Source organism: Neohortaea acidophila (genome assembly GCF_010093505.1).
Source record: "Neohortaea acidophila strain CBS 113389 unplaced genomic scaffold BDY17scaffold_10, whole genome shotgun sequence".
NCBI lineage: Eukaryota > Fungi > Ascomycota > Dothideomycetes > Mycosphaerellales > Teratosphaeriaceae > Neohortaea > Neohortaea acidophila.
The window spans coordinates 774,844-788,162 of NW_022985519.1; the positions used below are offsets into that span (position 1 = coordinate 774,844).

At 57.2% G+C, this 13,319-nt stretch overlaps 8 protein-coding genes across 8 annotated transcripts; 2 read left to right on the forward strand and 6 right to left on the reverse strand.

Moving 5' to 3' along the window:
* Nucleotides 1–217: 217 nt before the first annotated feature.
* On the reverse strand, nucleotides 218–1,611 carry BDY17DRAFT_303371 (putative oxidoreductase CipA). The gene is made up of 2 exons (XM_033734564.1): nucleotides 839–1,611; nucleotides 218–767 (listed from the first exon to the last, which is right to left on the reverse strand). The coding sequence occupies exons 1-2, from the start codon at nucleotides 1,320–1,322 to the stop codon at nucleotides 223–225; spliced, it is 1,029 nt and encodes a 342-aa protein (XP_033586748.1). The 5' UTR covers nucleotides 1,323–1,611; the 3' UTR covers nucleotides 218–222.
* A 118-nt stretch (nucleotides 1,612–1,729) lies between these two features.
* Nucleotides 1,730–3,277, forward strand: BDY17DRAFT_303374 (protein-tyrosine phosphatase-like protein). Its single transcript, XM_033734565.1, has 5 exons — nucleotides 1,730–1,851; nucleotides 1,912–2,133; nucleotides 2,209–2,443; nucleotides 2,516–2,649; nucleotides 2,709–3,277. Exons 1-5 carry the CDS (start codon nucleotides 1,802–1,804, stop codon nucleotides 3,259–3,261), a joined length of 1,194 nt encoding a protein of 397 aa, XP_033586749.1. The 5' UTR covers nucleotides 1,730–1,801; the 3' UTR covers nucleotides 3,262–3,277.
* Nucleotides 3,278–3,778: 501 nt separating this feature from the next.
* Nucleotides 3,779–4,365, reverse strand: BDY17DRAFT_233261 (protein-tyrosine phosphatase; the record flags this gene model as incomplete). The annotated part of the gene is made up of 2 exons (XM_033730253.1): nucleotides 3,779–4,139; nucleotides 4,193–4,365. Coding segments are annotated over 2 exons (534 nt in total), but the record flags the coding sequence as incomplete, so codon positions are not given.
* A 1,364-nt stretch (nucleotides 4,366–5,729) lies between these two features.
* Nucleotides 5,730–7,247, reverse strand: BDY17DRAFT_303378 (GTP-binding protein rhoA). The gene is made up of 5 exons (XM_033734566.1): nucleotides 6,945–7,247; nucleotides 6,858–6,885; nucleotides 6,507–6,704; nucleotides 6,307–6,441; nucleotides 5,730–6,249 (listed from the first exon to the last, which is right to left on the reverse strand). The coding sequence occupies exons 1-5, from the start codon at nucleotides 7,010–7,012 to the stop codon at nucleotides 6,091–6,093; spliced, it is 588 nt and encodes a 195-aa protein (XP_033586751.1). The 5' UTR covers nucleotides 7,013–7,247; the 3' UTR covers nucleotides 5,730–6,090.
* An 891-nt stretch (nucleotides 7,248–8,138) lies between these two features.
* Nucleotides 8,139–8,471, forward strand: BDY17DRAFT_256402 (uncharacterized protein; the record flags this gene model as incomplete). The annotated part of the gene is made up of 1 exon (XM_033731598.1): nucleotides 8,139–8,471. The coding sequence occupies one exon, from the start codon at nucleotides 8,139–8,141 to the stop codon at nucleotides 8,469–8,471; it is 333 nt and encodes a 110-aa protein (XP_033586752.1).
* A 136-nt stretch (nucleotides 8,472–8,607) lies between these two features.
* On the reverse strand, nucleotides 8,608–9,323 carry BDY17DRAFT_256081 (CHD5-like protein-domain-containing protein; the record flags this gene model as incomplete). Its single annotated transcript, XM_033731579.1, has 2 exons — nucleotides 8,608–8,975; nucleotides 9,047–9,323. 2 exons carry the CDS (start codon nucleotides 9,321–9,323, stop codon nucleotides 8,608–8,610), a joined length of 645 nt encoding a protein of 214 aa, XP_033586753.1.
* Nucleotides 9,324–9,554: 231 nt separating this feature from the next.
* Nucleotides 9,555–11,491, reverse strand: BDY17DRAFT_303381 (uncharacterized protein). The gene is made up of 4 exons (XM_033734567.1): nucleotides 10,979–11,491; nucleotides 10,795–10,924; nucleotides 10,240–10,731; nucleotides 9,555–10,165 (listed from the first exon to the last, which is right to left on the reverse strand). Exons 1-4 carry the CDS (start codon nucleotides 11,378–11,380, stop codon nucleotides 9,876–9,878), a joined length of 1,314 nt encoding a protein of 437 aa, XP_033586754.1. The 5' UTR covers nucleotides 11,381–11,491; the 3' UTR covers nucleotides 9,555–9,875.
* On the reverse strand, nucleotides 11,489–13,097 carry BDY17DRAFT_303385 (SUR7/PalI family-domain-containing protein). Its single transcript, XM_033734568.1, has 4 exons — nucleotides 12,438–13,097; nucleotides 12,164–12,384; nucleotides 12,027–12,102; nucleotides 11,489–11,962 (listed from the first exon to the last, which is right to left on the reverse strand). Exons 1-4 carry the CDS (start codon nucleotides 12,862–12,864, stop codon nucleotides 11,766–11,768), a joined length of 921 nt encoding a protein of 306 aa, XP_033586755.1. The 5' UTR covers nucleotides 12,865–13,097; the 3' UTR covers nucleotides 11,489–11,765.
* Nucleotides 13,098–13,319: the final 222 nt, after the last annotated feature.

Here is a 13,319-nt window from a genome sequence, read left to right on the forward strand (position 1 = left end):
TGTCCGATCTTTGTTCTTTGTGGCGAGCGCTGAACTTTACTTTCTTTCCGTGTGGATATAGCATTCTCTACTGGTACCTCGTCACGCGCGTGTGCGTCGGCAGGCGAGGAGCGCGATGATTCTTCGGGGCGAAAGGGTAATCAATCGTCGACGAGCGGTACAATCCGAACGGGAAAAGTTTGTCTATTCGCAATACATTATCATTGAGGCGTGCTTACCGCCTTACTCCGTCCTCGCCATCTCCACCGCTCTCCTCGTAGCCTCGTCAAGGTCTTCCGCTGGTAGCCCCAGCACGTCGTTCATCAATGACTCTTGGCCGAGATCTCCACTGCCATCGGGGAAGAAGATGCGCGTGTACATCATCGTGATCCAATCCACGGGATTCTTCTCCTCCGTTTCCCATTTCTTAGCGGCGCGCGCATACCGCTCCGCACTGCTTTCTTGCGTGAGATTCCAGTCATCCACCGAGTCGTGCGTCACCCGCAGAATGGAAGCGAGCATATCTCTCTGCGACAAGTGGAAGGAAGCTATCGAGATGGAGGTGTTGGCGTATGCTTCTAGATATCCGGGCTTGCTGCCGTTGGTAGTGTTTTGTGTCGGTGGTGCGTGGATAGGCAAGGAGAGTAGAGCAGCGACGCCGCGGCCCACCTGCTCCAAAGTGGAGGTGTGGATTTTCGTGTCGCCGGCGTCGAAGAGGGTGAGGGTACGGGCGGGGAGGTCGAAGCCGTAGCGCGCTGGGGAGCCGGCGAGGGAGAATTCGTACCAGACTGGTGGCAAGCATGTCATTAGAATGCTGGAAGGACGAATGTAAAGTTGGAGGAAAGGAGAGGCTACTCACATCCACAAGCAACGCCAATCCACTTCATCTTCCCTCCACACACCCTCTCACTCACCTCCTCGATGTACGCCCTCGCCCCGCCCCATCTCGCGCCCAACCCTGTCTCTCGAGCCAGAACTTCGTTCCCATAGTCGTAACCCCACTCATTAGGGATGATGAACGTCACGCCCGCCTCGGCCGCGGCGTCGACTAGTCGCTTTTGCGCATCGGGAGCGGAGGCTTGGTTCAGAGTGATGATTAGCACTTCCTGGCCTGTCAAAGCGGAGACGAGGGAGGAGTGGGAGGTGTAGTCGATCTGTTTGATTTTGTGGAGGCCTGGGGGCAGGGCGTTGGCGCTGCTGGGTCGGGTGAGGGCTGTGAGACGGATTGCGTTGGGGGAGTCGTTGTTGTTGTATCGGGGGTGCGAGACGAGGGCGGAGACGATGTGGGTGCCTGAGCGGCCGCCGGCGCCGACTATGGCGATGTTGTGGATGTGGTTGGACATTGTCGGGGTTGTGTTGCTGCTGTGCTATTCGGTGAAGTAGAGCGATTGGGTGCCTGAATGAGTCTTGCTTGGTTGAGCTGCTTGAGTACCTCCATTGCCGTGTAGTTTAAGTCTACAGCCTTCGCGGTTAAGGCTTAAATCCGATGGACATGTTGTCGGAGATTGGGAGTAGCATGGCGCCGATGTGACTCGTGTGCGTCTATCGTGCTCGCTCCAGGTGCTTGTAATATAATGCTCTACCTCTACAATTAAGGTCATGATATATGAAGTATAAGGCTGTTGGGACAAGGGGGAAGGCCGCAATGTAGGACGTATCGCTTCGTTTCAGGCTGCCAAGACTTTTGACATCTGCGATCCTGATACACCGACTTTTGTCAAATCCCTCGGCTCATGTTACATCGAACGGAACTCGCGGTATGGGAAAAGGCCTCTCGACGAACCCGTCCAACTCCTCCATGCTTCAGCAATAATAAATAACCATGCCGATCCTCGACAAAGTCCCGGGGGAGCTGCAGCTGTTCATCGGAGGGTAGATTAGCCCCCTCTTCACCCCTCACCTGCAAAGCCCACACTGACCGCTCCCATCCAGTCTCTTCACCGTCCGACGCACAGAATCGCTGCAGGAAAACCACATCACGCACATGCTGACCGTCCTGAACCTGCCCGTCGACCAGGACCAGTTCAAAGACTACGTCCACAAGACCATTGCAGTAGACGATGTAGACGACGAGAACCTGCTCGAGCACTTCCCCGACTGCATTCAATTTATTCAAAGCGGTCTGGATGCCGGCGGAGGCGTGCTCGTCCACTGGTCCGTACTCCATGCCTCCTAACCTCGACCATGTCCGCAGCATCAAGTACTCCCCCCTAACTTCTCCCCCTCCAGCGCAATGGGCAAATCCCGCTCGGCAACAGTCATCTGCGCCTATCTAATGTACCACTACAACCTCACCCCCGACGCCGCGCTCGCCAAGTTGCGCGAAGCACGCCCCTTCGCCGAGCCCAACGATGGCTTCTGGAAGCAGCTGCAACTCTACCACTCCATCGGCCCGCACAAGCCGCTGGGCACCTCGCCCCTCTACCAGAAGTGGCTGTTTGAGCGCGAGATGGAGCTGAGCCGGGTACGTCGAATGGAATTTTTCGTGCGGAAGAAGCGGCAGTCGCTGAAAACTGGCGGTTGCGTGGGCATGTAGGCTTGTGGTTTGGCGCCCGAGGCCGACAAGATTCGCTTCGAGGATGAGCATGAGGCAGATGATGATGAGCGTGATGACGATGATGATGCGATGAGTCGGACGCCGGGGTTTGAGTTGCGGTGTAGGAAGTGCAGGTGAGCAGACCCCTTCTCCTTTGACCTTCTCATATTAACCCACCATGTCACTCCCCAAGACGAACCCTAGCAACATCAACCTACATCCTCCCCCACACGCCCAAAGAACAGCAACAATCCCAGGACCCATCCACAAACCCCATCAGCACCCTCAACTCCAACAACACAAGCACAAGCAACCCCGCCTGCGCCCACCACTACCTCGACCCCCTAAGCTGGATGCGCCCCACCCTCCAACAAGGCCACCTCAGCGGCCGCCTCGAATGCCCGAACCCAAAGTGCGGCGCGAACGTAGGCAAGTACGCGTGGCAGGGGCAGCGGTGCAGTTGTGGCGCGTGGATCGTGCCGGGGATTAGTCTGGTGAAGGGGAGGGTGGATGAGGTGCGGGTTGCGCCAGCGGCGTCCGGGAAAGTTGGTGGTGGGGATGGTGGGGAGGAGGCTGCGAGAAGGAGAGCGGCGATGGGGATTCGACTTCCTCCTGGTGGTGGAGTGAGTACGAGTACGAGTGCTACGACGACTACGAAGGCCACGGCGACGACGGGTGGAGGTGGCGGTGGTGGTGGTGGAGGAGGAGGAGGCAGAAAGACGGGAGCCGGAGCGGAGAATTTATAATGTGATTGGTGATAACGTTTTTGTAATAGACATGCGCATAGCTAGACATGAGCGCGGGTAATGTGCCTGCAGTGGCATGCGCGATGGATAACAATACAGCCCACGCAGACCCAGCCAGCCCTTCCAAGAACCCCGCGCGCCTCCGCTAAAAAGTCGTCACGTGTTGGTATAGTCGTCGTCCATATTCCCGTTCATAAGCATCGCCTCACACGACGATCCTCGCGCGAGAACCATCGGGCCCGGCAGTCACGGCGCCCACCTGTCCCTCCATCTCCATCTCCATCTCCACCCCAAACATGTCATCCAGCTGCGTGGGCTCGCCAAACACCTCCTCCATCTCCATATCCCCCGCTTCACCACACGTCGACGACACAGCGGCCATCTCGACATCAACGGCCGAGTCGTTGCGTACAATCCCGTACATCAAAGCCGCAGCCAGGGCGTCCACGTCACCTAGCCGCTCCGCCCGCAAACCAGGCCACACGCTGAGATTCGCGAGGTCGCGCAGGTAGCCCGTGCGCACCGCGTACTCGTACACGCTCGCGGGATCGAAGGCGGTGATGAGCTTGACGTCGCCGTCGCGCGACTTGGGCCAGGCGTAGGCGTGGTACTCCGCAAGGATGTCGGGCAGCGGGACGCCTTGGATTTTGCGCAGGCAGGCGACGAGGCAGCCGGTGCGGTGCTTGCCTTGGTTGCAGTGGATGTGGAGCGGGTGGTTGGCGCGGTTCATGACGAAAAGCAGGGCTTGGCTGAGGGTATCCGGGGTGATGTTGACGGCGCCGTGCTTGTTTGTTGCGAGGTGGATTTTGACGTGGGTGATTTGGTTGGTCTTGATCCAGGTTTGCAGAGCGGGAGATGGGTCGGTGTCGACTAGGGTGCTGGTGGTTGTTAGTGGATTGGGCTTAGTTAACGGGGCGTCTGGGAGACTTACAGGATGCTGCGGATCTTGAGCGTCTGCAAGAAATCGAGATTTCGGTCTTGAGGGAACGAGCTGCGGTAGATGGTGTGGACGTCGACGGTGCCGTAGTTGAATGGTGGGAGGAGAGGTTGCAGACGGGAGGGGCAGGGGCCGATCGTCACTCTTGGGGTGGTTGATCCGGTGGAGGGGGGAGACGGTGGCTCGGAAGACGGAGGGTCGACTGGAGTGAGTATTAGCAGTTTGTCAGTAGGTTAAGGAGTCGAGACTGCTCACCTGCATCGACTTTGTCCATGACGCGCAGGTCGGTGTGGTGGTGGAGGTGGGTGATGTCGGCATTTGCATCGCACAAGACGGCGCCCGCGTTGGTAGAGACGACGCTCAAGACGCTTTGCGTCTGCTTGACAGGAGTCGAGGTGCTTTCAAGCGTAGCAATGACAACTTGGTCGCGAGACATGTCGGAGGGTGAGTGGAGTTGAAGATACCGCAAGTACAATATTCGTCGTCGTCGAGACGCACGCCAAATATGCCTTTGCAAGAAGGTTGTGGTGCAAAAGTCCGATGATAATTTGAACTTTGCAGAGGAGAAAACGGGGGAGAAACCAAGGAGAGCAGCGGAGGGGCGCGCGCTTTAATAGTAGCAGCAACAGCAGCAGCGGAGCGAAACTGGCTGCGGAGCGAATTCGCTGCACGCCTAGAAAGCATTAGCCGGGTGTGCTCGTTGCGACAGTGATAGCGCGTGGCGACAGCATTCACGCACCCACTTCACGAGGACCGCGGGGTAGACGGGATCACCGGCGCGAGCATTTGGAGAGCGGGCTGCCAGTGATCGAGATGAACGACTGCAGGTCCATGTTGGCGGTTGGGGGGTGGGGTAGAAGAGATGGGGGAATAAGAGCGGCGAGCGATGGAAGGGGGGGGTGAAGGAAAGGAACCAGAGTCGAGGAGCGAAGAGTACGGGGTCCTGGTAGTGTGGCACGTGAAGGGCTGTCTCTCCCTCTGCCTCCAGTCGGCCTCGAATATCGAGTATGGCGTAGGTAGCTGTGTGCGGCGGGGTCGGTCAGGGCCGATGAGAACTCTGGTTACGACTGCGACTGGATGATGCAATGCGGATTTCCGTGGTTGTGGATGAGTGGGTTGTCGGTGGTGCGGAGAACAAAGAAAGAATGAACGAGGTGAGGTCGAGTGGTCAGCGGTGGAAGCGGGCAACGCGGGCTGGCCGGCGGGCGGCGAAAAGCTAGGCTGAAGCTTCTAGACTAGCCAGCAAAATGTTCGCGTTCCGTCCACCACCGCGCCGACGCCGATATGTCCGAGGGTGATGTAATGGGATGGAATGAGATGTGAGGATCGACGACGCGATGGATGTTGTCATATCTCACTCATCATTCATGAGTTCTCGATGGTGCAAGCTACCCACCATCTCCTCGTCGCCATCAGTCCGGCAGCGTTGCGAGCACGTGCTGTATACAGCGACAGATGCAAATTTAAGGCTGGCAGGCTACTCGACATCGACTCGCAGCGGTGTATGCTACTCGAATATAATAAAGAAAACAATTCCATGCATGCACTTCGTGTCTGACTGTCTGCCTGTCTGATTGCTTGCACGTCTCGCCCCCTCCCATCCACATAATCATCATCAAAAGACATGCCCCTCTCGACACAAGCAAAGCCCCTCAGCACCACGAGTAAAACAGGCAATCTTGAAAGAAGGTAATCCCATCGAGAAAAAAGACAGCAATCAAACCCCAGATTCAGTGCTACTCCAGTCACGGAAAGATAGAGACCGACCGATTCTCCGTCATCACTTTACCCCTGTGCCGCTCGCATCGGCCACTTCCACTCATTACCAGAGTTCGTCACCGCCTTGCTCGTTGCAACACGGTTGGGCAGGGGAGTGCGGTGCATGTCTTCGTTTACAAGATCATGCAGAACTTTTTCCTCCCGCTCTTTGATGCCCTGGTGAGCAGGGCGGCGCGCGTCGCGTGCTCAAACACCTCCCTCACCCCGTCATTGGTCTTGGCCGAGCATTCCAGGTATTTCTGCGCGCCAATCTTCTTGCGCACGTCTTCGGCCTGGAGGGAAGAGTGTTAGCGGAGGATGTCACGTAGAGATACAACACCGCAGCATACCTGCTCAGGGGTCACCGGCTTCTGCGACGTCTTGTGCAGCTCCTCCATCGTCTTGGCATCGTATCTCAAGTCCTTCTTGCATCCGACAAGGATAATGGGCAGGCCCTGGCAGAAATGCAGAACCTCCGAGATCCACTGCGAGGGGAGGGAAGTTGAATTAGCGCGGGGTGTCTTCAACAAGCACGTGAGCATCTGCCTACCTTCTCTTGCACATTGTCGAGGGAGTCGGGGGAGTCGACGGCGAAGCAGATGAGGATGACGTGCGAGTCGGGGTAGGACAGGGGTCGCAGTCGGTCGTAGTCTTCCTGGCCCGCCGTATCCCACAACGCTAGTTCCACGTGTTTGCCATCCACCTCGACATCGGCAACGTAGTTCTCGAAGACGGTGGGCACGTAGACCTGTGGGGATCGCTCACGTCAGTGCGTGCGGGACAGTTGTGATGCTTCGTTTGCATTTGTGGAGGGGGTGTATGCCGCTGCTGGGCTTATCGGAGACGGTGCATGAATGCGGCGATTAGGGGGCGTGGGGGAGGGTGGATGACGAGTACGAACCTCGGGGAAAGTGCCCTTGGAGAAGACGCTGCACACGTCAGTCAGTACCGGAGGAGGCACACAGGAGGGCGGGGAGGGCAAACTCACATGAGCAGACACGTCTTTCCGCACGCACCATCACCAACAATGACCAACTTGCGACGGATCTCCGCCATCTGCGCAACCCGTCAACGACTGTTTCGCGGAAAAAGAGGGTATGGAGTGCCGCGGCGAAGGAGAGGGATGGTCGGAGGAGGGGTGTGGTGGTGTGTGAAGATGGGGGAAGGCGGGTGGGATGGATGAATGGATGAAGGGGAGGTGGGTGGTGAGGCAGACGGGTAGGTGTTTGGCCAGTGCAGGCGGAATTCAGGGAGGGAAAGCGGGCGGCGCAAAAAGAAGGCGTTGAGACTGACTTTCCCGATCGGCGGCCGCTTGGCACTTGCCGCGGATATGCTTTGCGCTGCGCAGGGCTGTGCTCTACTCTGCTTCGATGGTCAGACAGGGGCAGGATGGTATTGACAGGGCAGATGATGAGGCGAATGAAGACACGAAGGATGGTGAGGGTGATGAGTGGTGATTCGCAGCAGGCATCCAGGCAACACCAAAGCCAAGCACGCAGTCTCCAAGAGCAACTAGCTTCGTGCCTCAGGCAGGCAGTGCGTCACCCCCCGAAACTCTATCCTTCCATATCGACATCCCTGTTCCCTCTCCTTTGATGATAACAACTACCGTTTCAACTTTTCCGGTTCAAACCCCCACCTGGCGAATGATTGACTAGTCCACACGGCCCAGCCGTGGAGTTGGTCAAGGAGGTGTTCATGTCATGGCGCAAGAAGCGTTGATTACGAAGATTTAGTGAGACCCCTGCTCGGCCGAGCTGAACAAATCCACCCTCCAGTCACGAACTTCGCTTTGGTTGCTTAACACATATTACAAGGCGGCACCAAAATGGCCCTCCAACTCCTGCCACTGGAAGACAAAGACGTGACCAGCTTCTATCGCATCGTCGAAGCAGCCGATGTCGACAGCATCTTCGGCCGCAACTTATGGCTCAACGGCGTAACCGACGCCGGCCGCGCGCACTCCGTCGCCGGCGCAATCGCCGACATGCACGAACCGGACAGCAAGACGCGCTTCATGAAGGTCGTCGATCCCAGCCTCCCGGCCGACGACCCGATGAACCAGATCCTGAGCGTCGCGCTGTGGAAAATCCACCCCCGGAAGCGCACGCCCGAGGAGATCCAGGCCGAGGGGGAGAAGCAAAAGGCTCGCGGCGTGCCTCCCGGCGCCAACGAGGCGTTTATGGAAGACTTTTTCGGCCGGTTCAAGGTTGCGCAGCAGGAGATTGTCGGGGAGCAGGCGCATGTGAAGTTGCAGATGCTCTTCACTCGTCGCGAGGGTTTCCGGCGTGGAGCGGGAACGATGCACTTGGCGTGGGGCCTCGAGCAGGCTGACAAGCTGGGCATACCTGCCTATCTGGAGGCCAGCAGAATGGGCCGACCTCTGTACGAGCGGATGGGCTTTCAAGCCGTCCGCGACCTTCCTCTAGACAGGGAGAGGTGGAATCTAACACCGGAAGACACGATAACGTGTATGTTGCGGCCGGCTCAGACCAATCCTGGGACTGCTGTGTAGCGCTTGTAGGCTTGGAAATGACCGAAAGCCATGGTGAGTCCATAGCGGAACGCTGCTGTAGCGTACATTCGAATGAACCGGAGCATGGTGTCATGCAATGTGTCCATCCATTCTCCACCCTCAACTGATGCCACATCTATAACTCCTTCTTCTCCCTCATCCCCTCCCCCTCCCCCTTCACTCCAGTTCCAGCCCCAGCCGGAACCTTTACCGCCCCCTGCTTGCCCTCCGCACTCCTCAATCCCCAAACCCCCACAACCCCCTCCTTCAGCAACCCAATAACACTCGCACACGCAATCCCCCAAACATTAATACTCACGGCCCCCAACGGCGCGCGCGGAAACGAAAGCACCCACTCAACCGGATACGGAAACCAGCCCGACGGCAACCAGAACATCGCCTGCTTGCCGAAGTAGAAATTGCACCCGAAATTCAGGCCTTGCGTTCCCAGGAAGCGTAAGGCGGAGGCGATGCGGTCGAAAGTTTGGCGCGCGGATTGTTGTGCTTGGGCTGGGTAATTATTGAACGTTAGTCCCTCGCTCTGCCACTGTATATGTGGGGGTATGGTTACGAACCCTGCGCCTCATACTTCTCCTTCGCCTTATCATGCTGCCGTCTCAGCTTCGCCCATTTGGCAAACTCATCTTGTGCCGAGGTAGCGTTCAGTTCGCGCTGCAGGCGCAGCACTTCGCGCTTCTGCTTCGACAGGTCTTGCGTGTCGGGGTTCGAGGTGGTGGAGAAGACGAGGGTGTAGAGGCGCCAGAGCGTGTCGTTGAACGTCTGCTTGCCGAGGGTGTTGATGGCGAGGATGAGGAATTGGAGGGTGAAGGCTATGAGGAGGGGGGAGGGCATGATTGTTCTGCGCCTGAAGGAGGAGAAGGCAAGGATGAAGGGGAGGATGGTGGGTTGTGGGAAGGATGGGAGGGTTGTTGGTTTGTGAGGGCAACTTTCTTGCGATCTTACTTATCGATAGAGATGTGACGTTGCTGATGGCCTGAGGCAGGATTTCATCTGCGAGGCTGTGGCGCCCAACTCCCTACTCCATAGCCTCTACTCCACTCTCATTTGGAAAAATAGATACATGCCCATGTTGGAGATGTAGAACAGTGTAGTGCGAAGAGGAACCGAAAACCGAAAAATGACCATTCTCCCCTTAATGATCCCCTCTGAGATGATCCCACCAAAAATGCCAGACCATCACCACCCGATCTCATCATCACTATCAAACTCCCCCGGAGGACAAACGCACTTCTCATCCTTCCTGATCAAAGGGTACAACTCCAGCTTCTCTGGTCCAGTCTTCTTCCCAACCCTCTGCGCCCAAGGCGGAACAACGACAAACATCGCCGCGGCCGAGTACATCGTCTCCGCCGCGCCAGGCTCATTGCCATACTACGACCCACATCAGCAGACACCCAGACACCCAACACCAGGAGCATAAAAAGTAAAACTCACAACCGCATACCCAAACGCCGCCTCCCACTTACTGCCTCTACTCACCGGCGCAAGCCACGTGACTTTACATTTGTCTAAAACGGTGCCGGGCCAGGCAACCGCGACCGCGTCTTCTGGGAACCGCTTGTTGAGGACGTGTGGTGTGTTCATGTGTTCGAACTTCGTGCCGACGACTTTGAAGGGCCTGTGCATGCCCTCACCGTCGTCGGGGTCGCATTCGATTACGGGGCGGAAGAAGGCTGCGGGGTTAGACGGGTGGTGTTAGCCACAAACTTTTGCAAGAAAAGGCAGGGGGGATGAGGCAGCGACTCACTCCTCAGCCCCAGCGCCGCGCACGCAGCGTACAGGTATAGATCGCCGCCCTTGAGCCGTGCAGGGATGAGATCCAAATGCTTGGAGGTGTGGGCGTACGCGTGCGTCAGGCTGATGGCGAGCACGTGGCCTTTGGGTAAGAAGCGTTCGTTCGCCAGCGCGGAGGCCAGATCGCGGCTGAAGAGGAGTTGGGTGCCGTCGAGTTGGGATGGTTGTTTGGGAGGAGGCTGGATGCTGGGCTGTTGGGTTGTGTTTGGTTGGAATCTGGTCCTGGCGTACAGGTTGTAGGTCAGTGTTACGCGGTGGCCGGAGGTGACGGGGAGGACTTCGTGGGTGCAATCGGAGTAGAAGGCCGCCCAGTAGATGGCTGAGGGAGAGGAAGTGCTGGACTGCTCGGCCATCTCTTCGTCCTCCTCCTTCGACGATACGCCGTGCGACTGCGACCAATCGTACAGCAGTTCACGCCCAGCATGCCGAACAGCCAACTGCCCTCCTACACGCCACACTTCATCAGCAATCTCACTCTCCCTCATCAGACGGTGCAAGCCATACGAACCCTCATGCGCCACCGGCAAACACACCACCAGCGAAGCAACCTGCTCCTCCGACCGCGGCGTATCGACATGCGCCTTGAACATCCCCCCAGGCCCACTGTTCACATTAAGCTTGTAGAGTCCCGCTCTGATCTGTAACATCGCATCAACACGCGCAAATCAAGAGGTGGAAGGAAGTCAACTCACCGTCCTCGCCTCCCCCTTCCCATCGCCAGGCACCAACATCCGCCTCACAACATCCACAATCCCCGCCTTATACGGACAAAAACTCGTCAAGAAATCCGCGACATCAAGTTTCAACGCCCGGCGATACTTCTCATCAAACACCTCCTCCGTCCCGCGCCCAAAAGAAGCAGGAACCATGGAATTCAGCAAAGCCTCGAAAAGGCGCTGCTGTTCCTCCGACTCGACGGATAGAGGGACGAGCAGGCTCTCACCGCAGCCTTTGAAGCGGAGTTGTACGGGTTGGGAAGCGGGGATGGGCACGCGGCCGCTGCAGGAGAAGGGGGTTGTGGTGAGGTGGGTGAGCATGGAGTTGCTGAGGTCGAGGATGAGTTTTTCGTTTTCGGGGAACGGGGCGGTGTCCATTTTATGCCTAGGGATGTGTTGTTGGAGGGATTGTCGTGATGGATATTGAGAAGCAAATGTGTATTTTTTTTGTCAAGACGGGAGAAGCAGTAGATGGAACGATATGAACGGATGGATAGACGAATTGATTTTAGAAGAGATGTAGCGACTAATACATAGACAATGGAAAGAATAGAACAAGGCTGCCATCCGCGCCAAGCCCAAAACCCAGGCAGAAGGCCAGGCAGCACGTCGCACAAGGGATGGGAATGTGTGACACAGAATGAAACGGGAGTACAGTAAATCGTCGAAAATCATTCCCAAATCGAACGCTATCAGAGAGAGAGGAAGAAACACCGGTAGCCAAAACGCTGTCAAAGACTGGTAACCATTAATGTATCATGCTTCATGCTTCGCCGTTGAGGGGAGGCGTCATGGTCTCCTCGGTCGGCTTCTCGCGCATGGCGGAGTTGCGCTTGCGCCAGGCGCGCATGCTGCCGCGCTTCCTGCCGGTTCGCACGTCGCGGCGGGAGGCACAGCAGCAGCACATGCCGAGTTGGATGACGAAGGCGATGATGGAGGCGCCGGCTGCTATCCACATGTCTGTGAAGGGCGTTAGCGATATTGAAGGCATGGCTTCGACGTGTTGGGGGAGAGCGTCACTTACATGCGAACATCTGGATGCCAATGGTGGCCTTGATGTTGAGGGTGGTTTGGGCGGTAATGACATCGCGCATGATGATCTAATTTGCATTAGTGAAGGGGTCCATGTTGGGTTTCGAGGGGTGGGAGGGGAAGTCTTACAAACAGCACGGTGGCGATGACGGATCCCACCGTGGTCAACAGGGCGGCGAGGAAGGTGAAGATGGTGATGGGGAGAGAGGCCCATCGGCTGTAGACGGACAGGGGGACGATGAAGATCATGACGAAGCTCAGGCAGGCGCCGGAGAGGAAGAGGCCGAACATCCAGTGGGAGACGATGCGGATCAGCTTGAGGATGTTGTTGATTTCGAGGGGCAGGGCGACTGGCATGCGCGTTAGTGTGCACTGGGGTCGGCACATGAGAGGATGGACATACTGGACGCGCCGGCAATCAGTTGATTGGAGATGATGGACACCGGGTTGAACCAATACAGCGTCTGCGGCTTGGAGCAAGTGGTGGTGCCCACGCCATTGTAGCCCTCGCAATAGCCCCACAGGCCAACGGTGTAGAAGTCGTGCAAGCCCAGCGTCTGGGCGATGGAGTTGATGAGGGTGGCATCGGGGATGCTGACGGGGACGATGTTGGTGAGGTTGAGGTTGATGAAGTAGATTTTGCTGCGGATGGAGCCGACGGCGGTGTCGCCGACTTCGACGAGGATGAGGAAGACGACGGTGATGAGGAGGAAGAGGGAGGTGAGGAGGGACCAGGTCATGCGTGGGCGAGTTGCGCGGTGGAGCTCGGATTTGGTGGCGAAGGCCTCGTCGTAGGGAGGGGTGGTGGTGCGTTTTCGTCGGCCGAACATGTTGTCGGTAGTTGCTGTGCGTAGAATGTGAGTGGTAGGTGGTGGAGGTGGTGGCAGAAGATGCTGGCGACGAGGATGGCAAGGTGAGAATGTAGGAGTAGGAATAGATGGAGTAAGCAGCGACGACACTACCTCATTAAAGCGATTGACCCAAGTGTAGAGGAAGAGAAACGTCGAGGCTGCGTGTCGCGGCTGCGCGTATCTTAACGTGGGCTTGCGTGGCTGAAGTTTGGTGCAGCGAAGACGTCACAACCAAACGCAACGGGGGAAAAAAAGGTTCGGCAGAGAATGGATTCGGCTCTCGGATCCACCAAGCCACGCCAAGCTGCACGTGCGTTGGCGGATTTCCCTTTCCAATGATTGCCGGTGCATAAATAAAGTAGCCATGTATAACAGCACTGGATTGAATCTGCTGCTGTATCATTGCTGAATGAGCAAGAGAATGGGAAAGTAGG

Excerpts from the sequence above, each read along its gene's own strand:
- BDY17DRAFT_303371 (XM_033734564.1), bottom strand. The coding sequence starts at position 1,322 with ATGTCCAACCACATCCACAACATCGCCATAGTCGGCGCCGGCGGCCGC. Across the intron at positions 768-838 it reads GATTGGCGTTGCTTGTGGAT|TCTGGTACGAATTCTCCCTC; the intron begins GTGAGTAGCCTC and ends GCTTGCCACCAG.
- BDY17DRAFT_303374 (XM_033734565.1), top strand. The coding sequence starts at position 1,802 with ATGCCGATCCTCGACAAAGTCCCGGGGGAGCTGCAGCTGTTCATCGGA. Across the intron at positions 1,852-1,911 it reads CTGCAGCTGTTCATCGGAGG|TCTCTTCACCGTCCGACGCA; the intron begins GTAGATTAGCCC and ends GCTCCCATCCAG. Across the intron at positions 2,650-2,708 it reads TTGCGGTGTAGGAAGTGCAG|ACGAACCCTAGCAACATCAA; the intron begins GTGAGCAGACCC and ends TCACTCCCCAAG.
- BDY17DRAFT_303378 (XM_033734566.1), bottom strand. The coding sequence starts at position 7,012 with ATGGCGGAGATCCGTCGCAAGTTGGTCATTGTTGGTGATGGTGCGTGC. Across the intron at positions 6,705-6,857 it reads CCAAGGGCACTTTCCCCGAG|GTCTACGTGCCCACCGTCTT; the intron begins GTTCGTACTCGT and ends CGATCCCCACAG. Across the intron at positions 6,442-6,506 it reads TCGACAATGTGCAAGAGAAG|TGGATCTCGGAGGTTCTGCA; the intron begins GTAGGCAGATGC and ends CTCCCCTCGCAG.
- BDY17DRAFT_303381 (XM_033734567.1), bottom strand. The coding sequence starts at position 11,380 with ATGGACACCGCCCCGTTCCCCGAAAACGAAAAACTCATCCTCGACCTC. Across the intron at positions 10,925-10,978 it reads GGAAGGGGGAGGCGAGGACG|ATCAGAGCGGGACTCTACAA; the intron begins GTGAGTTGACTT and ends GCGATGTTACAG. Across the intron at positions 10,166-10,239 it reads CGCGGCGCTGGGGCTGAGGA|CCTTCTTCCGCCCCGTAATC; the intron begins GTGAGTCGCTGC and ends CTAACCCCGCAG.
- BDY17DRAFT_303385 (XM_033734568.1), bottom strand. The coding sequence starts at position 12,864 with ATGTTCGGCCGACGAAAACGCACCACCACCCCTCCCTACGACGAGGCC. Across the intron at positions 12,385-12,437 it reads ACTGATTGCCGGCGCGTCCA|TCGCCCTGCCCCTCGAAATC; the intron begins GTATGTCCATCC and ends CGCGCATGCCAG. Across the intron at positions 11,963-12,026 it reads TGGCATCCAGATGTTCGCAT|ACATGTGGATAGCAGCCGGC; the intron begins GTAAGTGACGCT and ends CGCCCTTCACAG.